Source organism: Convolutriloba macropyga, unplaced genomic scaffold (genome assembly GCF_964194025.1).
Source record: "Convolutriloba macropyga unplaced genomic scaffold, txConMacr16.3 SCAFFOLD_2661, whole genome shotgun sequence".
In the NCBI taxonomy this organism is placed as follows: domain Eukaryota; kingdom Metazoa; phylum Xenacoelomorpha; order Acoela; family Convolutidae; genus Convolutriloba; species Convolutriloba macropyga.
The window spans coordinates 1-27384 of record NW_027449930.1 but is presented as its reverse complement, the minus strand read 5'-3'; the positions used below and the strand labels follow the sequence as shown (position 1 = coordinate 27384).

Genomic DNA, 27384 nt, shown 5'->3' with positions numbered 1-27384 from the left:
GTGAGCGGGGACAAAAATTTGGAATTCTGCGGCAACGGTGTTGTGGATCCGGGCGAAGAATGTGACTGCGGCACTACACTGGTACATGACTCGTTTTTTTTACTATGATGAAAACAAAATCAATCGCTTTAGAGCGCAAATTGGTGATGGTGGTTTTAAAATGAGCTTTCATTGAATTAAATTACGAGAATCATGCCGAAATGCTACAACCAAGGCGCTGAAACAATGTTGAGTGTTTTCTTAGAAGTTTAGCTGGGAACTTTTTAATATATGTGCTGAAAATGAACTAAATTCCGCATATGAATGACTTCCCGGGTAGAGGCCGGATGGTTAGCATGTAAGAACTTGCAAGTTTCTGACAGAAACTTACAAGGCGATGCATCGCCTTGCAAGTTTTTCTTCAAAAAACTTGCAAGTTCTTACAAGTTAACCATTTGCCTTACAAGTTTTTACAAGTTAATCATTTGACTTATAAAGCTCTTACAAGTGAAAAAGCTCATACAAGTTATTCGACTAAAAAGGCTCTTGAAAATTGACTATTCAACTCGCAGGGTTTTACAAGTTAAACATTTGACTTAAATAATTTCTTACATCAGTTCTTTGAATATAATTTGTTATCAGATAACTTTTTGGCCTATATTGTAGCAAAAAACAAAAAAAAACGTTGCAAGATTTGATTGTAGACAGATGCTCAAAAAAATTGAATATGGAAAAGTGTGATATGAAATTATTCAAAAAAATGGTTAAGAAATTGAAGGGTCACGAAATTCTTTTGCGAAAATGCTGACATCTGTATTTGAAACTTTAATCAAAGTTAAAACAGGTATAAAAATTTAGGAATATTTCTAGAAAAGCACTCGTGAAGAAGCCAATTGAGATCTACTGTTCAATAATTTAATTGCAAAAGGACCTCTTGAGTTGATAAAATTGAGAAGTAAGCACTTTATCAACATAAGTTGCATTGTAATTTGTTATCCAAATTGAGCAACTAACTCTCATGCGCTTTCTAAAGTAAATCACTGAGTGTTGAACTGAATTAACTAATAAGAGTCGGGCTCAACCGGAACGAACTTGCAAGAAACTTACAAGTTAGTTATTCGACTTGCAAGTTCTTACAAGTTTACCATTTGACTTGTAAGTTCTTACAAGTTAACCATCTTTTGCAAAAAAACATGCAACTTCTTACAAGTTAACCAACTATTGCAAGAAACTCTTTAATAAAATAACATTGACAAACAATCAGATAAAAAAGAAAACTCCTCTTACTTTCTTTTGCTGAACGTTATGCGTTTTTCATTAAAAATCACGTTTTAAGTATTTGAATTTGGTAGTAATGCATTTTTATATTAGCACAATTTATTTTTGCATACAAGTTTTACATGATCAAAGTTGTGGGGGAACGTCTCGAATGCATTAAAAACTTCATTGTGAAAATTGTTGAATCAAAATGAAATTGTATTTCAACAATTACCAAACTATTTTTAAAAAGTTTCATCCCTTTGATATTTCTGTTGGCTTCTCCCGTTAAAATTTTTATACTTTTTTTACGTAGTATTGACTTACAGCGGAATAATTTGAGTTGAAATGTGGTCTCAATGTCGATAATTACATATATGGAAATCAATAACCAAGACACAGAAAACTGATCACCACTATTGGTGATTAAAATATTTAGCGTTTAGATTTTGATTAAAAAAATGCATATGAAACTATCAAACAGTTTTCGGAAGTATAGTAAGTCGGTAGAAGAATAAAAATATGCCAGAGTATATATTTTTCTTCAGGAATGTGCGCTGTCCGGCCATTCGTCATGTTGCTCCAATTGTGCACTGATCAACAATGCGCAGTGTGGCAGTGGAGAATGCTGTTCTTCTCAATGTAGAGTAAGCAATATCTCAAAACGCACGTCCTGAATCTTACTAACCAATGTTTAAATATTACATTTTGCTCCCAGTGTTAATCATACAAAGTTTTTTAGTACTCATACTAGGTTATATCTGATTCCTATAGTAATCATAATAGGTCATATATGAGTTGAATTCTTAGAAGTCATACAAGGATCATAAAAATAATCAAACTTAACCCTAAAATGCGTAGATCATTACACCCTAAGCTACTGATACCAGAAAACTCCATCAATGCAGCTATACTTTTAGAAAAAAATTTCTTGGTAATCATATATGATTTGTATGATTTTTAGTAGACATAAAAGGATCGTACAAAAAATTATGATGCAACGCATTGAAAAAACTAAAAGAGACTTTGAAAAAGAACAAATAAATCCATAATTAGCATCAGCAACCGTTAGTTAAAGCAAGTAAAAATAATTTTAAAACTCCCTGTAATAACCAGGTCATATTATTATTTTTATGATTTCTTTGATACAAATAATAATAATATTTGTATGATTTCTTAGTAGTCATACAAAGATAATACTCTCTTTTATATATCACCGTTTTTGAAAGCTTGTTTTAAGGTTATTGTTGTAAATAGAAGTGACAATTTCTTCATTTTCTCAAAATTCAATTAAACTGTTACGTTACGTTAATAATTAGATTTTTCCTAATAGACAAGAAACGAGTTGTGTTTCTTCGTAACATATTCTGCTGATAGTATCAGCAATTTCCAATTTCAATGAAAGTTTCCGTCGGTTATTTTAGAACCGCTAGAGCAGTCTCATACTAACCGATTTGATGAATGGATAATATTTATTACTTAATGCAGTTAACAAAATATGTAACGTTGAGCTAGCACATGATAATCTTTCATTTGTCTTTTTAATTCGTAACTAGTGAAAAGAATATAAATTAGTGAAACTGTTGAAATTTAACCTAGCAAAATTTTCTAGAAGTATATACTACTCAGCTTTAACTCCTTTTTCTTTTGAGTGTCGGTTTTTTTCGCGAAAAAACCTCTGTGCTTAGCTGATCCCAAAGAAGGAAAGTATAGTTTTTCTACAGTTCAGGAGTTGATTACAAAAATAACAAGGAGGTTCAGTAATGTGCCTTTGCACCTAACGTTCCGCCCCGCTCATCCACATTTTCATTTAATTGTCTGCCAAATTTTTTGACGCTCATTTTTCAACGAAATTTGGTGTTACTACAATAGTTTAATTTTGTGACAAGCAAACCAAAAATATCAGGGATGGGCAAATATCCAAAAATGACACTTTTCTTGTCAATTTACGTAGTACCAAAGCCAAGAAACCGTTGTTTTAAAAAACCAAGGAACACCAAATTTTGATTAATTCCAAAGACTCGAGACATTTTTAAGAAAACACATTTTTAAGCTCTAAAGATATCAACCAAAACATAATCAATACATCAAAGAATGTTTGGAGCAACAGGAAGTGGATGAGGTCTGTCAATAAAGAGGCTAAGTTATTTGCTGTCGACAATGAGAACAAAAAATGGGAAGTTCAAAAAATATTTACTTTGAAAAATATTAGACTAATAGATTCAATGTCATTGAAACCGTTAGCTATAGACTGAAATCAATAAATGCATTCAAGTAAACAAAATAAGATACAATTAAAGACTTCGATTTTCAAGAATGTGCCGTATGACAACAAAAAGAACGACAATTTGAGGCAAAAAAGAAAAACTTCAATAAATTAAGCGAGAGAACGGTTTCGCACTCGTTAAATTTATAAGTTTTTCACTCAAAATCATTAGGCTGGTTTTAGTTTTTTGCTTAAAAGTCAATTGCCGCTGTACTCTTGTGATAATTTGAAAAAGGGATACAATTAAAATCCTCAGATACGGGTATTTAAGCAAAATCACAAATTTTTTTATAAAAACTTTTTGTAAGGAAGTCAAGAAATAAGATGAAAATTGGGAAATTTCAAAACACCGGATATTTTTTCGAAAACAAATAAATTCATTTTAGGAGGCATTAGATAACAATTAAAACCAGTGAATAGTTACACCTAAAGCTTCTAAAAAGCAAAGTTGGAAAATTCTCTAAAAACAATTTCACGAGAATGCCTTAAGAATGACAAATAACAGCAAAACAAAGGAAACCAATTCACGTTTTATAAAAAAAACATAGTCGAAGCCATATTAACTACAAGAATATCTCTGAAGAAAATGTTTTTTGGGCTCATTCCGTTGTAAATACGATCTGTCGTTAATTTGGCCTTGATTTGAAATCATTTCTGTCAATAACGAACTAAAAAATCTATTGCGGCTGAGCTTAACAACTCAGAAATCAAATTGAATAGCGCTTCAAGGTCATTTCAAGCCTTAAAGCTAGAATAGCGTGACAAGCGAAATTTAATGCTACATTCCATCGAAGCCAAACGGATTTGTTTATTTTGTTCAACATTTATATTTAGCAACTATTATTAGTACACAATCGTCATTCATGAAGTCAAACTATAACTCAAACTCGAACTACCTCAACAACCAGCAAAACAATACTACGACTTAACAGTATTGCATCAGATTCTTTGCGATTGGATTGCGAATCAACCTGTTATTGATACAGAATATTCGACAAAACTTCTACATGGTTAACAAATTTCTCATGACATCAAATTTACACTGAAAAAGTGACGTTATGGAAAAGTGTTCACATTCTGTCGACATCGTTATCTACAACCAATCAACAGTTGAATTTGACATGTAAATCCACGTGACTAGCAGCATAAAAGGAGCTTGAAAAACTACCAAAAATCAGTTGAAACTTGTGAATTTTGTCTTATTAAACTGACATACAGTGCGTATTGAAGCACACTTTCTTGAGCGGTAAATTACTTGTTATCGTGTCTTGTTTCTGTAGATCATATTAGTGATTGTACAGTTTTAACTTTACTTTGACTTGTGAAAAGAGAATTAACTTTGATATTCTCGAAACTTTCTTTCTGAGGAACGAAGTTCCTAAGTAAGAGAAACTTTGTGCAAAGCACATAGTCAGTTGCTCTTACTGGCTTTAACGAAGCCTACTCTAGTTCAACATTGGTGTTATTGAGGCCAATTGAGAAACAAGAAGTGATCATTAAATTAACTCAGTATATTCAAATCTGAGGTGAAACTTGTTGTGTTATTTCTCGAAGACAATTCTACCGATTCCGTTAATTTCTTTTTCGTTTGATTACTTGTATGACAGTGTTGTGCACTGCCAAGTTTGCTCACTTTTGAATCATTACTTACCGAGTTATTCAACATTGAAAATTTTGCCCATGTATTAAGATTGGGTATAAAATATAAAAGGTAGCCCCACCAACGCAGTTTACCCAGCGTTGTTTAAATTTACATCAGAAAGTAGGCCTACCTAACGTTCTTAACCCTGTGAAATTTTATCTCACTAGCTTTTTGTGGTTAAGGAGATATCACTGAAAAACCTCTAATTTGAACTAATTTGCTTATTTGGAATTTTGGACTTTTGCTTAATTGAAGCAAAGTTATTTGTTATACAGCAAAGCTGAGCGATTAGTTATCAAGCGTAATAGAGCAACAAGTAATGCAACGGCATTCTACAGTATAGCGGATAATACAGTTCACAAAAGTTAACTGCAAAAACACAATATCCGGACAGATTTGAAACCGCTGAAACGAACTGGGCGGTGTAAAGTTTTCCTTGACTTTGATAGGAGAGCAGCCGTTACATTTGGTCCGCCGACCCGGACAGTGGAAGGCAAACTGCTGTCCAATCTGATGAAGAGAGTGCCGAAGGCACCCCCCAAAGAGAATCAAACAAATCAACAGCTCAACGCCAGTGAGGCAGAGCGAAAGTTGCGAGTGCACTTCACAAATTACGTTGAAGAACTAACCTCGCTTAAAAGGAGCAAGCAAAGCAAAAGGCAATCAGGCAATCCTAACACAATCAGCAGAGAGGAGCTCCAATCAACAGCACAAAGGTACGATAAGAAGTTCCAAGATTTAGTGGAAGAAGTCAACACTAAAAGAAGTCTTGGCTACAAAATAATTGAAGATTCAGATCGACCCAACAAATTAAAGGTCCTCTACCAACAGACTGTCCACCTCCTAGAGGAAGAAATACCCAAGCAACTGCAGCGTCGAAACAAGCTTGTGCCCTACCAAGCAAATTTCGTTGAAGAGCATCTGAAAGAAGCAAGAAAGTGCAAAGCAAGTTTGGACTATCATTGGCTTGCATATATAAGCAAAGGCACGCAACCAGCAATGAATGCAGAGCAAAGCAACACAGCTCAAGCAGTGAACGACAACGAGAGCAACAACAACTACCAAACGGACAACCCAGTTGCTCAAACAGTGCAAAATGGAGCAACAGCAGGTGGCCAAGAGACGGAGAATGTTTCGGAAACATCGTCAGCAAAGCAAAGGCGAGAGGAAAGGATGAAGAAATTCGATATCGAGTTCGAAACCAAGATGCGACTCGAACAAGCACGGTTCGAGCGAAGGAAGCTAGAGCTGGAAATGCAAATGAAGGAACTGGAAACCAAGCATCAACTGCTGGAGGAAGAGCGTGAGCTAGAGCGCAAAGTGAAGAGAACAGCATTAGAGAACGATGATGCTCGTTCCCAATCAACTGGTGCTCGAGACAAATCACCCTTCAACTGGACACCCAAGAAGAGAGATGTCTCTGACTGGGCCAGCAGAATCGACAACCTTCTAACACCAGATCGATCAACAGCCCGCTTCGAAGTGACCCCTGAAGTGAACAGGCAAAGTCACTTCTCACGATATCGCAGTTCACGAGACCGTTCCTCAAGTGTTGAAGACCGGGACGTTTCCCCCAGAGCTGGTCGACTACAACACAACATTGGGTACGCAGGTAGCAGTAGCCTACCAAAGCTGAAGTTGAACAACTTCGACGGGAACCCTCTCGAATGGCCGGAGTGGTCTAGTATGTTCATTGCTACAGTGGATCAACGACCAATACCAGACTCAGAGAAGATGAGCCATCTGAAGACTCTACTGACAGACAAGGCAAGGTCAGCAATCTCTGGAATGGGCTATTCTGGACAATGCATGGAATATTCTGGAGAGGAAATTTGGAAGGCCTCATGTGATCATTGATGCACAACTGGAGAGCCTTCGCAAAGCAAGTCAGGTGAAACCACACGACTCAACAGGTCTGATCAGTTTCTCAGTTATTGTTTCGAACTTTGTGAATGTGCTCAAAGAGTACAAGCAGATTGGTGATCTGCAATCAAGCTCGACACTCTATATGGCAGTAGATAAACTACCCCAAGTTCTCAAAGAGAAGTGGTGGTTCTATGTTGATGATAAAGATGAAGATTGGCCTGATCTGATTATGTTTGAAAAATGGCTATCAAGGATAGCATTCGTGCACGAAGGGTTTTCAGCTTTCAAGGGAGAGCGAAGAGAAGAAGACCGAAGAAGCACAAATAGAGACAAACGGTTCTCGAAAACGTCTAACTTCAGTGCAAGTTCCAACGTGAAAGAAACGAAGCAAACGCAAAGTGATCACTGTCCGCTAGCTGATGGCACTCATAAAATATGGAACTGTCCACTATTCAGGAACATGAGTGTGAATGATCGGTACGCAGCAGTGAGAAAGCAACGCTTATGTTACGGATGTCTAGGCAAAGGACATGCAATCAAAGATTGTAAAGTCAATGCGTGCGGCATCAATGGATGCATCAAGAAGCACAACCGGTTGCTACACTCAGAAAACTAAATGGACGAGGGCAATCATGCAGTCACGTAAGCGCAGCAACAATCAACCAGAGTAACGAAGTTACTAGCTTTCTTCAGATAGTTCCTGTCTCAATACAGAGCGGTGGCAACAGGCTGAACACATATGCTTTCCTCGATAGTGGATCAACGGTTTCATTCATCGATCAAAGTGTGCAAGAGAAATTACGGGCCCAAGGCACCGGTGTGACGCTCAACATAGCTGGCATACACGGAACGAAGGATCTGAAGACAGAAAGGGTTCCTCTCAAAATAAAGGGACTACATTCAAAGGTGCATTCAATCGAAGCGTTTGCACACCCGTCAATCTCCTTGAAAACACAAACTACAACTACAACAAGCTGAAGCAAAGCTTCAACCACTTGAGTGTTTTACCAAACAAAAGCTTCAACTTGATGGAAGTTGGCATCATCCTTGGTCAAGATGCTTATGAGCTACAACGCCCATTGGACTATAAGATAGGAACACGAAGTGAACCTTTCGCCGTTCTAACAGAGCTAGGATGGGTAGTCAGTGGACCCATGACGGGCAAAAGAAGACAAAATGTTTGTCATTTCGCCTTCACTGAAGATGTGAAAGTGGCTGAGAATATCCAAACCTGGTGGGACATAGAAACCTATGCTTCCAAAATCAACGTCGTCAGTCAGTCAAAGAAGGAACTGCAGGCACAAAAGATGCTAGAGAGTACGACAAAGTTCACAGGCGAGCGGTACGAAGTGGGAATGCTGTGGAGTGAACCAGAGCCAAACCTACCGAACAACTACAGCTCAGCCCTGGGTCAGCTTTACTCACTGGAGCGAAGATTCCAAAGGGACCCAAACCTGAAGAATTTGTATCAACAGTCAATAGATACAGATGTAGAAAAAGGATTCGTAAAGATATTGGACGAGTCCGAAGTGAAAGGCACCTTCGGGAAAGAATGGTATTTGCCACACCATCCAGTGCTAAACCCGAACAAGCCCGGCAAAGTGAGACGTGTTTGCAATGCTGCCTCAAAGTACAAAGAAGTATGCCTTAATGATAAGCTACTAGCAGGACCTGATCTGCTACATGGGTTGATTGGAACAATATTCAGATTCCGTGAAGGACCAATAGCCCTAACAGCCGACATCGAATCGATGTTTCTACAAGTGCAAGTTCCCGAACAGGATAGAAGTTGCTTGAGGTTTTTATGGCGTCCAAGAACTAACGAACCTGTTCAGATATACGAATATCAGCGTCACGTATTTGGAGCTAAGAGTTCTCCAACTTGTGCAAACTATGCTCTCAAGCGAGTGGGACTGGACAACGAAAAAGAGTATCCGATAGCAACAAAGGCAATACAAAACAACTTCTACATGGACGATTTCATCAAATCGGTAGAAACCCCTGAAGAAGCAATTGAAGTCTTCAATCAACTACAACCTCTTCTCTCACGACATGGATTTGAACTGAAGAAGTGGATAAGCAACAACGATGCAGTTATCAAAGCAATCCCAGAAGACTTGAAGTCAATCAGCAACACGAAGCAACTCGAAGTGGAACCCAGTACGGAGGGATCTTCAGTGCTAGGACTACAATGGACCGTTACTGATGACAGTCTTCAAGTATGCAGAGGTTTAAACAAGGAAGTTGAAGCACCTATAACCCAGAGGAAGATTCTGTCACTGGTATCTTCAGTATTCGACCCGATCGGATTGTTTGCTCCGTTTAGTGTTCATATGAGACGACTTCTGAAAGGCATCTGGACTAAGAATGGACAACATTGGGACAACGAAGTGGAGCCTAGTGAAGAAGAAGAATTCCTGAGATGGAAAGAACAGCTTCCAATGGTGGCTGAAACCAGCATCGATAGAAGATACTTCAACAGAGAGAGCGATAAAACCGAACTTCATGTGTTTGCTGACGCATCTGAAGACACGATGTGTGCAGTGGCCTATCTACGTTCACAACCAAACGAATACTCAGCTGACTTAGCGTTTATCATTGGAAAATGCAGAGTGGCACCGATGAGGCATCTTTCAATACCACGATTGGAATTGCAAGCGGCAGTCATGGCAGTGAGGTTGAAAGAACAGATAGTCAAGGAACATGAAATGAGGATAAATAGTTGCAGTTTTTGGTCAGACTCAACTACGGTATTGCAGTGGATACACAGTTCCCATCGTAAACAACAAGTGTTTGTGGCCAATCGAGTGGCTGAGATACTAGATACAACTGATGTTTCACAGTGGAAACACGTGAGCGGTATCAACAACCCAGCTGACATTGGCACGAGAGCAATCAACATTGAAGAACTCAAGAGAAGTGAGTGGCTCAGTGGGCCGGCCTGGTTGAAGCGACCAGAAAGCGAATGGCCACAGCAGGTGAACCTCATATTTGCATCAGATGAAGAGAATATACCGTCATCAGTATTCATGATACAGGCTGAAGAGAAGAAAGCTGTTATTCAGTGGGAACGATTCAGTAACTTTAACAGACTAGTGAATACAGTGGCATACGTACAGCGAGCATCGAGCAAACACAAACCAGCAACACTCGTGGTCAGCATTGAAGAAAGAGAAAAAGCAAAAGCAACAATCTTCAAGCTACTACAACAAGAACAGTTTGGTGAAGAGATGAAATCTCTGAAAACTGAAAAGGAAATTCCAAAAGGCAGCAAAATTCTACAATTTTCACCTTTCCTAGATGCGGAAGGACTTATTCGAGCAAAAGGCAGAATATGCAAAAGTCAATTGGACTTCAATGCAAAGCATCCAATTCTGCTACATTGGAAACATCATTCGGTTGAATTATTCTTGCGAAACGAGCACAAGGACAATCAACACGAGGGCACTGAGCATGTAAGAAACATTGTTCAGCAGAAGGTTTGGACCCTAGGCATACGGAACGCCTTAAGATCAATCAAGAACAAGTGCATTACCTGCAGAAAAGGCAGAGCACAAACGATAGCACCAGTAATGGCAGATCTACCCGAAGAGCGGTTAGATGCTTCAACAGCTTTTACAAATGTTGGAGTCGACTACTTTGGCCCTTTCATTGTGAAGATTGGGCGAAGAAACGAAAAGCGATGGTGTTGTCTCTTTACTTGTCTAACTATGAGAGCGGTGCATATAGAAGTGGTACCCAAGTTGGACACAGATAGTTGTCTCAATGCAATAATGAGATTTATTGCCCGAAGAGGCAAACCAAGTACAATCATCAGTGACAACGGAACAAACTTTGTTGGAGCTGAAAGAGAGTTTGCAGAGTATGTTGCGGCATGGAACAAAGAAGGGATCGAAGAACATCTAATTCAACGAGGGATCAGATGGAAGTTCAACCCACCCGCAGCACCTCACTTTGGAGGAGTATGGGAGCGGTTGGTGAGAAGTTGCAAGAAAGCTATGTATGCAGTGTTGGGGAACAGATCAGTCACCGAGGACGTTCTTTCAACAACGATGTGCATCGTTGAGCAGACTTTGAATGCGAGACCTTTGACTCCAGTCAGTTCAGATGTTAATGATTTAGAAGCATTGACCCCCAATCACTTCTTGCTTGGCAACAGGAACGTTTGCTTACCCTATCTACCATGCGCGGAAGAGTTTGTTGATCATCGAAAGCTCTTTCGACAAACTCAAGCCTATGCAAATCTCATATGGGACAGATTTCGTAAAGAATATCTGCCAACTCTGAATAATCGGCAAAAATGGCGATCTACGGCGAAGGAAACTCTTAAAGAAGGCGACCTCGTTTGGTTGATCGAAGACAGCGATAGGCGTGGATATTACAATCTAGGTCGAGTTACGGAGACCATCGATGGGTCTGACGGTGTGATTCGATCGGCGATAGTTCGAACGAACGACGGAGTGTACAATAGACCAGTAGTGAAGCTCGCCCCAGTACTACCTGGAAAAGATGTTTTCGCGATGGAAAACAGGGCCGGCGATATTGCGGCTGAGCTTAACAACTCAGAAATCAAATTGAATAGCGCTTCAAGGTCATTTCAAGCCTTAAAGCTAGAATAGCGTGACAAGCGAAATTTAATGCTACATTCCATCGAAGCCAAACGGATTTGTTTATTTTGTTCAACATTTATATTTAGCAACTATTATTAGTACACAATCGTCATTCATGAAGTCAAACTATAACTCAAACTCGAACTACCTCAACAACCAGCAAAACAATACTACGACTTAACAGTATTGCATCAGATTCTTTGCGATTGGATTGCGAATCAACCTGTTATTGATACAGAATATTCGACAAAACTTCTACATGGTTAACAAATTTCTCATGACATCAAATTTACACTGAAAAAGTGACGTTATGGAAAAGTGTTCACATTCTGTCGACATCGTTATCTACAACCAATCAACAGTTGAATTTGACATGTAAATCCACGTGACTAGCAGCATAAAAGGAGCTTGAAAAACTACCAAAAATCAGTTGAAACTTGTGAATTTTGTCTTATTAAACTGACATACAGTGCGTATTGAAGCACACTTTCTTGAGCGGTAAATTACTTGTTATCGTGTCTTGTTTCTGTAGATCATATTAGTGATTGTACAGTTTTAACTTTACTTTGACTTGTGAAAAGAGAATTAACTTTGATATTCTCGAAACTTTCTTTCTGAGGAACGAAGTTCCTAAGTAAGAGAAACTTTGTGCAAAGCACATAGTCAGTTGCTCTTACTGGCTTTAACGAAGCCTACTCTAGTTCAACATTGGTGTTATTGAGGCCAATTGAGAAACAAGAAGTGATCATTAAATTAACTCAGTATATTCAAATCTGAGGTGAAACTTGTTGTGTTATTTCTCGAAGACAATTCTACCGATTCCGTTCATTTCTTTTTCGTTTGATTACTTGTATGACAGTGTTGTGCACTGCCAAGTTTGCTCACTTTTGAATCATTACTTACCGAGTTATTCAACATTGAAAATTTTGCCCATGTATTAAGATTGGGTATAAAATATAAAAGGTAGCCCCACCAACGCAGTTTACCCAGCGTTGTTTAAGTTTACATCAGATAGTAGGCCTACCTAACGTTCTTAACCCTGTGAAATTTTATCTCACTAGCTTTTTGTGGTTAAGGAGATATCACTGAAAAACCTCTAATTTGAACTAATTTGCTTATTTGGAATTTTGGACTTTTGCTTAATTGAAGCAAAGTTATTTGTTATACAGCAAAGCTGAGCGATTAGTTATCAAGCGTAATAGAGCAACAAGTAATGCAACGGCATTCTACAGTATAGCGGATAATACAGTTCACAAAAGTTATTTGCAAAAACACAATATCCGGACAGATTTGAAACCGCTGAAACGAACTGGGCGGTGTAAAGTTTTCCTTGACTTTGATAGGAGAGCAGCCGTTACAAAATCATTTTGAAAAAAAAACAGCGCGTCAAAAAAAATCAGAATAGTTATTAATTTTCAGAAGTCAAGATAAAACAAAACCTAGCCCTGTTTTTTTGCGCATTTAGCAAAAACAATTTCCTCTCAGATGTTTGCAATTTAAACCAAATAGCAATTGAAATATTTCAATAAATCAAAAATGTTTGATTATTGGATTATTTTTTCAAATAAAAAAACCTTCAAAGTTTTATTTCCAGAAGACTCCTTTAGACATTGAAATTTTAATAGCTTTAATGAGGAGTTTTCAAAGATTTTTAAAGTGGGTTCGTGGTCTCTATTTCCGGCATATTTAAACCAAGTGGGATAAAAAAGCGTCTTTGAAGTCATTTTTGATTAAAAAATACTGAAATTCAAAAAATTTAGCAAAATTTGCAACAAAAAAACTAAAATGAAACCAAGCAGCAAACAAAAAAATCAATGGAACTCTGTCTACTATTCACAATTTTTCAATTTTGATAAATCGCTGTACAAAACCGAAATAAACAAATCTTTCCATTTACTAATCTGAACGGGCTGTCTAATGATTCGCGACTCAATTCCTTACAATGAAAAGTCCGATCGGCTAAAATTGTCTGAACAAAAAAAACTATTTGAGTATATTGTTCCTCTCCCCCCCCCCCCCCCCCCCACGTGGGTCGGAACAATTAATTTTACGCCATTCTTACATTTTTATCCGATACAAATATTGCCAAATCTTTTTCAGTTCAAATACTATTGAAGTGAAATGCGTGCAATTAATCGAATATTTCAAGATAATTATTTAATTTTTCGGTGGAATTTTGAGTTTCCGGGGTCATCGAAAATGATGTTAGCCTAATATAGTGGCTTTCTAGAAACTATTGCATGAGATATCTGTAAACCAATGTGAGCTATATTAGGGGATATAGCAAATGTGGCCAAACTTAAAGTCGTAGACCATTCCAAAAATAGATTACATTTGCAGTAGAGAAAATCTATTACCCGGAGTTTTAACTTTGTTACAGTGCCACTTCGTCTATTGGTTCTGCAGTATGAGTTTATATTTGTATGTTTACTCTGTAGCTGAGAATGAACGGGACAGTGTGTCGTGAACAAATGGGGGACTGTGACGTGGCAGAGAGATGTGATGGCTACTCTAGTCAGTGTCCCTCAAATATATACAAAATAGACGCCACTCCCTGCAATCTAGAACAGGTAAATAATAATTACCAGAAAATTTTATTAACAACTAGCCACATGTTAACCATTTAGTTTTGTTTGTCTCATTGAGTTTCATTTCTATGATTGAACGCTAAACCTTGCTCTAAAATTGGGCACCAAACTTCGAACAAATTGGCAAATATTTTTAAGTAAAAGATAATTCGTGACCTAAAAATAACGTTCATAATAAGTAAAAGTTAGTATCATAATAACTGTGTGATTTAGTAAAAAAAATAAAATTAAAATTCATGATATTTGAAAAATTCCAAGACAATTGAGAACGTTAATCAAATTTTGGCCAGTTCTGAAAGCTCAACGTGAGAAGTGCATCAATGATATCGGCATTTAAAATCATAATTGTACACTGAACAGAAAGGCGAGTAAATTAAAACTCATAACGAGAGATACTGCGAAAAAAAAAATTAAAGACACTAAAACTTTTTATGAAAATGCAATTTAGATACTCTTTTAAAGATTTGATCAAATAGAAAAATTAGAAGGGATATAAAAAATTTTACTTAAGGCCAAGAAAAACTTCACTATTGATGAGATTCAAACATTTGATATCAGGCGCCCACCTGAGGTATGTGGCATTTGTTTAAATTTGATTCTAAAATTTTTGTGCAATATTTTAAAATGATTATAAGGTAAGCGTTCAAAAGTTAAAAGCACAAAAATAACTCCTTTAATTATCGCCTGAATTCCTGAATTTTCATTATTGTATCACTGTTAATTTGTTTCAGGACTTCTGTTACAACGGGGAGTGTCTCACAAGAGATCACCAGTGCCAGTTACTCTATGGAATCCAGAGCAAATCAGGAGTGGACCAGTGCTACACAAATTTGAACTCAGCTGGATCCTCCTATGGAAACTGCGGAGACTTGGGCTCTGGCAACTTTAGACCCTGCTACCGACAGTAAGAAATTATTGAAGTCCAGAGCATACATTTTTGATGTTTTGTGTTTAGACACACAATTTTGCTCATTAATATTTTTTCATATTTCTTCCTCCCAGTTTGATATTATCCTTCATTATAAAGTCAAGGACAACTTTTCCTGAATTTGTTCCATTCTTTGTTCTGTTAGCTAGCTATCTACACTTTTTTCTCATGCTTTTAACATTCAGCGTTTTAAATGACTATATCGAGAGCTGTTTTGTATTGACTGGCCACTCAATCCAAGCCCAGGAGCGATCTAATGATCAGAAAACTAAAAACAAAATTCGTCAAAATGCGTTTTTTTTGTTTCACAGATGAACCTATAGTCAATATTTTTGACCATTAACGGTGTTGCGTCGGATCATAAACGAGCCAGCAGCTATTCGTTAACGCGAAAAAAATGAACTCAGCGTGCCCGAGAGCTTAAACTAAAATCTGTTGTTTGACGAGCTCAAACTTTAATTCATAACCTAGCTTCTGCTTGAAAACCATGTAGAAACCATCAAGCATGAAAAGGAACTAAATTTGATCATAGCAGATCGATTTTGGCCGATGTTGTCTACAAAAACAATGTAAACTATGTAAGTATGGAATGTAGTTAGGTGCTGCTCATGGCTGGTTTTTATGGATCCGATGTTATATAAGAGAAATGCTATGATACATTAGAAAGCTTTTAAAAAATCAAATTCAACAGCAGTTGTCCTGGTTTACAAAATTTTGATTTCATTCTCGGATTGTATTTTATTTCATACTTTTCATATTTGATTTCTTAGTACGATCTTTGTATGAAAAAAAAATACATGATCCTTGTATCATTACCAAGAATTTTGTTTATAATCTTTCTATGATTACCCAGAAATCATGTGCGTTCTTATTATGATAGCCAAGAACCACAAATCAGTTTTTACTTCAATGTATGTTTTCAATTTTATTGAAAAGGTATCAATTATGTGATTCGCCGGCGTCACTTTGTGATCCAACAAAATTCTCTGTGTTGCGATATTTAATGTTAAATTGGGTGCTGAATAAAAGATTAAGTCTATCAATACGACTGAAGTTTTCATACTCTGAAGCCTGTTCATGGGTATAATTACTCATTTATCAGGAAAAAAAGTTAGCTTTGCATCTTACTAATAATTCTTATCCTGAATAAGTATAACATCCAAAGTTATTATTTCAGCGCACCCAGGTAGTCATATATGAAACTAAAACAAAAAAAAATAATTGGAAGTTTTTGGCAATTGTAAGGGTTCATATCTGATCTTGTGTTTTTCAAGAAAATTTGTCGACTTTACTGAAAATGAAAATATGACAGTTTCTTGGCTTTCAAGTCTTTTTCTGCCTCAAGTATGTCTTTTAAAAAATCATATCTGGTCTTTGTATGACTACTAAGTAATCATACAACTAATTTATGGCCTAGTTTTGGTAATAGGAATCATATATGACTTGCTACGAAGCCAGGGAAAATTGTATGAGTAGTGACCCGGGTAATAAACAAAACTGTTGAGTGAGACTCTACGGATCATGAGCGTTTCAAATAGGGTTAATTTGATGAATTAGTAACTCCACAGAGTTTTTTGTGGAAATCAACGAGCAGTGGAAGTCAATCTGAAGTATGAAAGATCATTGCTTGAATAATAGACAAGTCCTGGTAAATAGTTAATACAGCATAAATTTCCGAAACTAATAAAAAATACTTGATGGTCTCTGTTATGAAAATTAAACGCCTGACAAAACATGTAGCTATGTCAAAACTGATCCTCAAACACAATCCCCAATCTCGCATATAATTACTTTCCAATTTCGATTTGGGAACTAAAGTTGTTGTCTAATGTTTTTTCGTAAATGTAATTTAAAATAGTTTATCTGCTCTACAAAACTATTTCACTTAATGAAAAGACAAAAAACACATAAATGAGCAGTTTTTCCAGGGTATTTTCTTTTCTAAATGACATTTTCATTCAACAGAAGATACGCGGGAACTTTTTTTGTACTTTAAGGTATCAGCACTCATAAATTTCACTCGCTGATTTTTGTTTGAATTTTATAAACAATGCCAACTTACACACAGATTCAATGAACACATCTTTTTATGCCTGATAAGAACTATGTTGTACAGTTTAATAGGTTAAATATTCAATATCATTATTTCAGACTGTTCTAATCACTATTCATAAAATTTATGATTTCTCAACATTAAAAAAAAAAAAAAAGAAAACATTGAATTCCAAAATGTTACACACCTAAAAGTGTCAACAAAATGGCAATGTACAAGTTCTAAAATACATAAAACAATAAGAAAATATTTTATTTACAACGTTTGGAATACTAAAAACATAAAAATAAATATATTAGAAAATAAGGAAATTAAAAACAATGAAAACTTAAAAAAGGTCCCTCAACAAATCTCTGTATTCCAACGCCTTTGGGTCCTTCAGATATTCCTTGAAATAGAATTCTTTCAAAAAACCTTTGATGTTCTTAACATTATCGAGTTTTTGTCTTTGTTCATATGGAACTTCATTGTACAATTTCATGGCTTGCAGCATCAATGATTTATCGAGGAATTCCGAATTACTTTTCACAGCCGGATAAATTTTTCCCGTTCTCGCATTCTGGTTACAATTAGAAGTTTGCAATAAATTGTTGTTACTAAAAGCTGGCAATTGTTTCCTAATATATTTCAAGAAAAAAACCATACATCGATATTTGAGAAGGAATTCAACAGGCATGATTCTGTTTTTTATTTTTAAATCAGTCGAGCGATCATACTTTTTTCTTTTGAAACACACTTTTATTCCCCAATTAAGTTGTTTTTCTAATGTTATCATGAGATTTTTTCTGATACCAACGAGCATAAGAGATGAGTATTGAATGTGACTTAAAACAAGAGCGTTCAATAGTGTTACTCTAGTTTTTATAGGAAAACAGTTCCTTATATCTTTCAAGATTTTGATGCTGCACGCCATTCTGGAGAGTATTCTTTTGATCTCTTCTTTAAAGTTTAATTTGTTGTCTAATATTATTCCTAGATATTTTACCGACGAAGTTTCTTCTATGTTCACATTGTTAACATTTAGATAAGACGGAGTTCGTGCTTTTTTTGATGGAGCAAACACGATATATTCTGTCTTCTTATTGTTCATCATTAATTGATGTGATCGGAAGTAATAACATAGTTTTTCAATATTTTTTTCCAAATAACTTCTGGCTATATTTTCTTTAGTATGAGAAGAATAGAGGAAAGTGTCATCGGCGTACTGGATTACTTGACAATTGTTATTATCAATAGCTCTATGAAGATCATTCACATAAATGTTGAACAATATTGGTCCTAATACTGTCCCGTGCGGCACTCCTCTGTTAAGTAAAATCCAGTCGGACTCATTTCCCGAGAAAACTACTTTTTGAGTTCTGTCTTTCAAATATGATCTAATTAATTGTGTAGATGTTCCGTCGAATCCTAAACATTTCAATTTTTCTATTAGTATTTCGTGTGAGATTGAGTCAAATGCTTTTGAGAGATCGAGGAATGCTCCACAAACAGTATTCTTTTTATCCATTTCGGTTCGTACATATTCCGTACATTGTAGTATGGCATCTGTTGTGGACACTTTTTTCCTATATCCAAATTGTTTAGGTGACAGCAAGTTATTTGAGATCAAATAGTCATTAATTTGGTTCCTTATAACTTGTTCAAAAATTTTTGCCAATGCGCCGGTTACCGATATTGGGCGATAGTTAGTGGGATCTTCTGTGTTTCCTTTTTTATAATGAGGTGAGACCAAAGCTTTTTTGAGGTCAGTCGGAAAAGAAGACTCAGAAATAAACTCATTTATCAGAAAACAGAGAGGCTCCGCAAGGACCGATTGGGCATCTTTCAACGCCCATGCGGGAATTTTTGAAGGACCCAAAGGTTTGTTCACATTCAAACATTTTATTAAATCATGGACTTGAAACAAGATTAATTAATTTAAAGAAACTCCATGGACATTTACTGCAGAAATATAACCGTTCTTTGATTGAGAACTTAGAAGGACAGCTTTCTTAAGTGAGTGAAACTTCTGTAATCACAAAACTGAAAATTTAAAAATCTTGTTTCCAAAGATTATCTAGCGGAGTTTTATCTGTACAATATTCGTTATTTTATACTGGATAAGTTTTTTCTTAAAACCATCAGGAAAGTTTTCAAAAAAGAGCGGTATTTTTATTATTGAGCTCAGTCTATATGACTTTAGTGCTGCTATCTAACCATCAGACAATGTCAGGTTCAAAGAGATAACAACTAATTCATGTTTGCATAAAATAAGCTTGACATAGCTTGACAAGAAGTTTTACTAGTTCAACATGTACTTGGTTAGAAAAATGAAGTCTTGGGGAACAAGGAATAACAGGGAACAAGAACTAACATACAATAACAGGTTAAAAATGGTGCACACGTTCGAGAGCTTAAGACGTGTTGGAACAATGTTTAGCACACCAGGCTTGCAATTAAGAGATTTTTGTTCGAATTCAGTGCTGTTTCTTTTTCCTATTGGTTGCGCCTGATCAATTGATTCGTAACAGATAATGACAGCAGTTTTATCGACAAATTATTTCAATAACAATCGACTAAACAGAGTTCAAACAGAACGAACTAGCAAAAAGTTTGCAAAAGCAATTGGCAAAAATTTGGGTCCAATATATTTTTCTTTTTGGGTGTAATGTTGCAAAGCGAGTAGCATTTTTTCAAACTTTTGAAATTTGTCGTGTTTTTTATCAGTTTGTTTCTCCAATTATTTGCTCAATGTTTTTTGGGTAAAAAAAATTTTGCTGAGTACTTTCAGAAGTTACGCTTTTTTCAGCAACGTGCATTGTGGTATGCTGCAGTGCAACGGATCCCTCTCTACCTCAGTGAGGGTGGAACGAGTGAGGAGATTCCGTTTCAACGCCTTCGACACTTCCTCCGATTCCTCCTCCTCATCTGCCTTCGCCTTCTCCTCTGGCGCAAACAGCCGCCTCAATTCCCACCAAGGCATCAACGACAAATGCTCGTGAGTTCAAAATAAATTTTTGCTGAAATTATTAGGACATTTTTTTTACTATATGAGAACATCATACTAAGGAACTTCAAATATATCAAATAACAGTTAGAGGAAACTCGTGAGATATCAATTCGAGAGAAAATCCGAGATTTTAGGTTGCCTTTCAGCCTCTGTGATTCAGTAAGGTTTTTCATGTAACTTTTTATCGGGAATTTTTAATATTTAACTGCCATTAGAAAATGAAGTTACCTGAACTTCTCGTTGAAGAGGTTTTAAATCCTGTAAAGTCTTGCAAAACAATTTTATATGCACAAAAATTATATTGAGTTTATTATAGCACAGTTAGGTGGCGGATACTTTCACATTTTTCTTAAAAAAGTAACAATTGTATTTTTTTAAAATGTCAAAAAATAGTCATGTAGTTAATTTGTTTATAAGAAAATTTATGTAAAATTGTAGCTATATCATTGTATCAAATTGTAAAATAACACTTATGGTCATTAACTATTCTCAAAATATTTGTTTCTTAGCTCTAGAGCAATTCATTATTTTAGACAACCAATTCATTATTTTAAGCTACTTTTTAGTGCTACAGGTGGTAGTTTGTTTCAGTTACTACTTCCAGAATTGAAAACGGATATTCTTAACAGCTCATTTTTTGCTACTCTAAACGAACTATCTTCGGGATAGCCTATGTGATTTTATCTAATCAAGAGCGATATAAATTTGCTTGAAGAGCAAAAGTTTTACTGCAATCTCTCTTATTAAATAAAAATATTTCTGGATAACAAAATAAAGTTTTCTTACAAAATTAATTTTTCTTAATTTTTGAGATTTTACACAATAAAATTCTGCCTCCCGAGTAAATCAAACAATTCAAACGAAAACAAAAACAGTATAAAAATATCTGGCAGAAGTTGTATCAGGCAGCCCATAATCTTGCGATGAAAAATTATGAGACAAACTTTTACGATCTTACATGAATAAAGTTTTCAAATCATTTAAACAGGTCTTTTGTCATCAGGTCTTTCAAATCATCAGGTCATCAGGTCATCATTCAAATCATCAGGTCATCAGGTCTTTCAAATCATTTAAACAGGTCTTTTGTCAGTTTTATAAAATTTTATTAAGTTTTTTTCGGATTTGAAAAGGAGCTTTATCAAAATGTAGGATACAACGGTAAAAGTGGAAACGATTCAAGTAATTTGTTATGAAATTTTGATCTCAAGATAATTTGTTAGAATTTGTCACAAAGTTTCAGGTTTCTCGTTGGTTACGGTGGCAAAATACTCGAAACTCATAAAATCGGACTTCGATTTCAGTTTATTACTAATTGCACGGTTTACTGACAAAAGAAGTTATAATTGCAGAAAGATAAACAAATTGAGTGTTTGCTAGTAAAGCAGGAATCGAATAATTGCACGAATCTTGCAAAACATTGAATTCACATGAAAGACAACCCTGTAAATTTTTTCCAAATTTCATTTGAAAAACAAAAATTACTCCAGTTTGAGAAACCTCTACGTTAATAGCGCATACCAGTATCAAATTTTTGAGAAAATTCATTCATTTTTGTAACCAGGTTTCACTTTTAGTACGTATGAATGTACGTGTGATTATTGTACGTGTGAAACTTACTTAAAATCTTTGCGGATAAAAGAGCTGTGCCCTGTGCGGAAATTTCAGTCACTGGAAGCTGAAAAGTGGCATCTACTTTCCTCCACAAAAAATTTTTTGCGGAAGAGCGTTACGTTTAATTGCGCAATTAGATTTTACATAATTGCAAAATAATCCCTCATTTTTGTAACCAATGCTGATAAAAGTGTTTTAGACTTATCTGCGGGTACAGTTCTCTTCTCTTTAAAAAGTATGCAGTGAAGCGATACCGACTCTCGTAACGCTAAAACCAAATGACACCCCCCGTAATGACACTAGTAACGCTACAACAAAATTCTGCCATAACAATTTTGTCGAAACTTTTGAGTGAGAAAATTCACTATAAATGAACTTACCAATACAATATGCATGCAATTCAATTCGGAAATATGTTTTGCTAGTTAATTGGTATTCGGTATAAATTTTGGTTGTACAAATCCATGAAACTTTCGAAGCTGAATTGCTAATTTCGGAGAAAAACGAATCACCCTTTGAGTTCAATTCAAATTCTTGCAAGATTCTTGCTGGTTATGATTTCTTGCAAATACAGGCTTAAAATCATTGAGCAGATGGAACTGATATCCCATTTGGACTTTATGTAACCCGGACCTGAGTCCAATAATATTTCAGTACTGAATCACAGTATTTTTATTATGATTTTTACTATGCCCAGAGTTCTGATCATGACACTTTATAGACATTTCATGGTAAAATTCATAGTAAAATTCTGAGCTTATTCTGGACATAATGAACTTATTCTAGGCTCAGTGTGAACATAATGAATCGATTTTCTGATAAAACTCTGAACAGACTGAATTTTAGCCTAAATTTACTCTGCTTAGCATGAAAAATGTCCTTTTCTGGTCTTAGTTAAAAACAACTTCGGCAATATTAAAAATTAAATTACACTAAAAACTTGGTAAATTTGATAAGTTTAATCATTTAAAATTTTATTCAGTCATAAAAAGCAGTTTGAGTCATGAAAACGCAGTTTTAACTATCAAGAAGCCACTTCAAGAAGCCAGTTGTGACGGGGGGGGGGGGGTTTGGGTGACGGGGGGGTCAAGGGAGGAGGCATATTCTCTTTGCCCACTAAGCTGTGAGAAACGGGTTATGATAATAATCTGCACACTATGTCTACCAGAACGAGTTACGTACGTACTATGGCAGAAATTAAATGCAATGAAGGTGCCATTATTTTATGAAAAGTCATCAATGCTTATAGCTTTCGCGGCAGGTATGAATTGACCCGACAAGCAATAAGCATATCGTACTAATATCTTAAATGTATCGCTCAAACTAATTTTTTGGTACAACTATGCATACGGCGAGAGACAAACTTCCGTGTCTTTAGTTACCCTCTTGCACATGCTTTCGTTCAAGTACCTTAATTATATTTCCATTTAAGGTGAAATCTGCCGTTTTAATGTAACAAGCATTCTGTCGCTGCAAAGTTTATCACGTAGTGTATCAAGGAGTGTTTTATTAACAAAATAAACACTCGGCAGATTGCTGTAATGTCCCGGACCTTAGTGCCATCGTATTTCAGTGCTGAAACATTGTATTCCAATTAAATATCGTCGGCCCAGAACTGTATCCATTTTCGTTAGGCTAAAAACTATAAGACATACAAAATTCCATTACACTCTGAAATAAAAACCATAAAAATCTGCAATTTCGGTCCCAATTTGGCAGTTTCCAGGTTCCCGGTGTCTATCTTCTGGTTTCGGCGTGTTTTTTACTGGTTTTTGGCGGTTTTTTTGCTAATCTTAATACGTTACTTGCAACGTTTTAAGATTATAAGGCATAATCATGCTCAAAAAGTGCTTAAAATTTCAAAAAGTGCATTGCCCAAAATTTCAAATTTTTTTTCGAAATTTTTACAAGTTTCTATGATTTTGCTATGAACATCATGGGAATCAAAACCAGGATGTACAGTCTATTTTCAGAAAAAAAAGTATCTATGCGAATAGACTGCACATAATGAGGTAGCAACATACTCTTAGGATACACTGAAACAGTACTGGGCCGACGATATACAATTGGAATACAATGTTTCAGTACTGAAATACTATGGCACTAAGGTCCGGGAACTCAAAGTATTTGCCACAAAATGATACTGTAATTGAAATTTATACAGGTCATAAAGATCATGTGAAATGATGAAACTCAGTATAATTAGGAGTGCGAGTGTGGTCCTGGATGACGGGACAGACCTGGGCTACGTGGCCCCTGGCACCAAGTGTGGATCCAACAGGGTCTGCAGTCGAGACAGCCAGTGCATGGATTTGAGGGCTGCCACCGACACAAGGCGCTACTTCATTTGTCCTGGCTATGATAGGTCTACTGGCCACTTCTGCTCCAGGCACGGGGTATGCATCAACACACAAATTCCCTTGCTTATGTCAAAATTAAACGTCACATTTAGTTAAAATAAAAGTTTTGTGTAAAGAAATTGTAATAAAATTGTTTGTCAATCGATTGAGACCAAATAATATTACTCTAAAACCTGACAAATACGATGATTTGTTGGTTTTTAGGTTACCTAAAAATCTCGCGGTTTGAAGATAGTAGGTTCGAGTCCTCCAAGCTTTAATTCTTCAGCAGTATATGGAGTTAGCTAATACCACAGATGGGTTGTTACACCTATATTTCTAGCAGTTATGTCTTAGTGCAGAAAAATTTTGCCTAATGTTATATAAGCCTCATCAAAATTTTTAGTGGATATTTTTCTTTCAAAAGATAAATAACCACTATCTTCAGATCGTTTTCTAAATTCATGTTCTGGTATGTTCGTACTTATTTTTTGAGTTTTTTTTTGAAAAGAAACTCGAAGATAAAACTGGTTATTTTTTTTCAGTTCTGTAGTAACAAACGTCTTTGTGTGTGTGACCATGGCTGGACGGGATCCGATTGTTCTCTTCCAGATGAAAAATACCTCAGGGGTACGTTGACACTTGATTTAATCATTTGATCATTTCACGCCCTTAATGTCGATAGAGCTGAAGCGTAACCCCCCTTCCCCTGTTGGCCTTACAAAAATCCTGGTAATCGTGCAACGATAATGACAGAAATGGTGTATGATGTACATGGCATCATGAAGAATCCTTGAATACGTTGCAAAACGTACAAGGATCAAAAGATCAATTAGACAAAAGTTTCATTTAGCCTAAAATTAATTTCAAAATTATATATTAAGTTTTTAAGAAACGAGTTAGAAGTCAAATTTTCTAAAGAGTCATCTTATCGACAAAAGATATTTTCCAATTTGTCTTTTTAATCCGCGTTTGTAGTGATGCGAGTGCATTTTATGCAATTGTTTACTAATTAGGCTTTCCTTGCTGCTTCTAATTGACACGTTGCAATGTAATATGATTACTAAGAAATGGAAACCCATGGCCGAACGCATTCGACATTGTGGTATTCTTCTAATGTTCTTCAGATACTCAAATTCCCAAAGACGACCCAAGCACCCCAGCTGATAAATTCAGAATGCATGCCAATATGGACGAGTGGAGCGATGGCTTCACTTACAGCAATGAACAGGAAGAACCCAACAAGGTCGTGCGCGACAACTCAGAAACAAGCCCTACAGGAATCAAAATCGAGATTTCAGAAGTCGGAACTCCTGAAAATCAGTCATTCTGTGCCCATAACTTCAGATTGTACCACATAACTCTGCTTGTTTCGTTCATTTCATATTTGCTCTCATCATAATCATCATGTTTTTTACAATGCCGTTGTTTCTATTTTCATAGCTAAACTTTTCTTCCATTTTTCATGTTGAGAATGAATGTATATTTTTACTTTATCGGTTGCGGTGATAATCTCTAAATTCGAAGAATGTCGCAATGATGCAATAATTTCTGTATTCCTGCTCCTGTTAATCTAAGTTCATGCCTTTATCAAATGGTGCTATTTTGTAAGAAATTGTGAATTTTCATTTATTTTTGGCAAGAGTTTCTATTACCTCTAAGCATTGTGAATTCAATCATTTGTGTCCTGATTCTTTTCTACAGTCAAATTCGTAAATATCATTTTAGTATTTTATACATTAGTCCGGGATGAACTATATGCTCAAATGGTTTTTTGTTCAACCAGTTTTCGCGGATCGATATATTCATCGTACAGAGTTGGGAGTGGTATCACCAGAAAGCTTGTCAGGCTTAGAATATCAAATAATAAAGATTTTTATTTTTTTTTCAAATGCTTTTTTCGAGCAGATTGTGGTGTAAAATTTTGTGAACGTTAGCCACGATTCCGTTGTTTTGTTCAAAGTTTTCGTAATTGAAGCTAGAATCTTGCCTAATTTTGCTAGATATATGATAAAAATGTTAAATACTCTCGTATTGGTTTTTCGTCATAGATAAAAGAGAGTTGCTGAGTTGTTTGAACCAAACTTTTTGGGTAAAATTTGGCTCAGCTTTTGACAAAACAGCTTTTTCATTTTTTTGTTCTCTCTTGAAAAATGGAAAGAAATAAGTTTCATAAACACACTATTATGTAAAATTAGGCCAAATTTTTGACAAATCAGCATTTTTCAAATTTCTAACGTTTTTATTGAAATTAGCAAGAAATAGGTTTCATAAGCCCACTATTTTTGATATTTGGAAAAATTAATTGTTTTAATGGAAAAGCAACACTAGCAAGATTAGTTTTGGACTAATCGTGGAAGTTCTTCAGATTGTGGTGTGGCTAGGAGCTTTTTTTAAAAATTGATTTTACTTTTTCTGCTTTTTTTCGTGTTGATTACAGAGCATAATGAGTTCAAATTGAAGCCCATTTATTAACAGATAATTTTTTACGTGTCAATGAACATCATTACTCAATGAAAACTTATGCTTTTCAGACTTCAATATTTTCTGCCTAAAACTGTGGTTGAAATTTTTATATCTGCCTGTATTTAATGTTATTTTGTTGTCTTTTGACTCAGTCGCACTAATTACAGGACCATTTGGCTACTTAGGTTGTTAAAATTTAATCTATTTAGCATCGTTTCTGTTGACAACTTATCGTTGTTTTCACTTTTTATCTTACTTCTGCCACTTAACGAATCGTCTCCGCAAAAAGAAGTCGCTCCTTGTTTGAAGTGAATTAGACTTTAGTTTTTTTGCCCCTTTTTTTAAAAAATGGTTTTTTGATACTAATAAATTGCATAATTTTTATATTGATATTAGGCAATTTCCCATTTCATAGGTTTTTTTTGCTTTCTGATCACTTTTTAAATTATTTGCCAAGTCGCCTATTACATTAATGACTATGAAAGAACACTCAAAAGATTTTATTCCAATTTTTTACTTGATAGTTTAAGATTTTAACGGCTTCGTCAAAGGCCGGTTTTCTCATAACATTAAACATCTGTTCTGTTTTTTACTGTTTTTGTTTATTTGTAGTCGTATGGTTTTCAAGAGAATGACAGGTATCAATGGCTTCCTGCAGAAACATAAAACGAACTAATCAAACAGTACAATCGATAGCTGGCAGTTTTAATGACTTTGTATTCAATTGTAGTCAAAAACTGTAACTATAAATTTTGACTTTGACCTTTTTGTTTTTTTTTCTCTACTTGAT

The 27384-nt window shown here is 35.6% G+C and overlaps 1 protein-coding gene across 1 annotated transcript; it reads left to right on the top strand.

Moving 5' to 3' along the window:
* On the top strand, positions 1 to 25819 carry LOC142355439 (disintegrin and metalloproteinase domain-containing protein 23-like; the record flags this gene model as incomplete). Its single annotated transcript, XM_075407623.1, has 8 exons — positions 1 to 81; positions 1785 to 1883; positions 14059 to 14190; positions 14940 to 15112; positions 19978 to 20166; positions 23996 to 24185; positions 24674 to 24758; positions 25256 to 25819. Coding segments are annotated over 8 exons (1224 nt in total), but the record flags the coding sequence as incomplete, so codon positions are not given.
* Positions 25820 to 27384: the final 1565 nt, after the last annotated feature.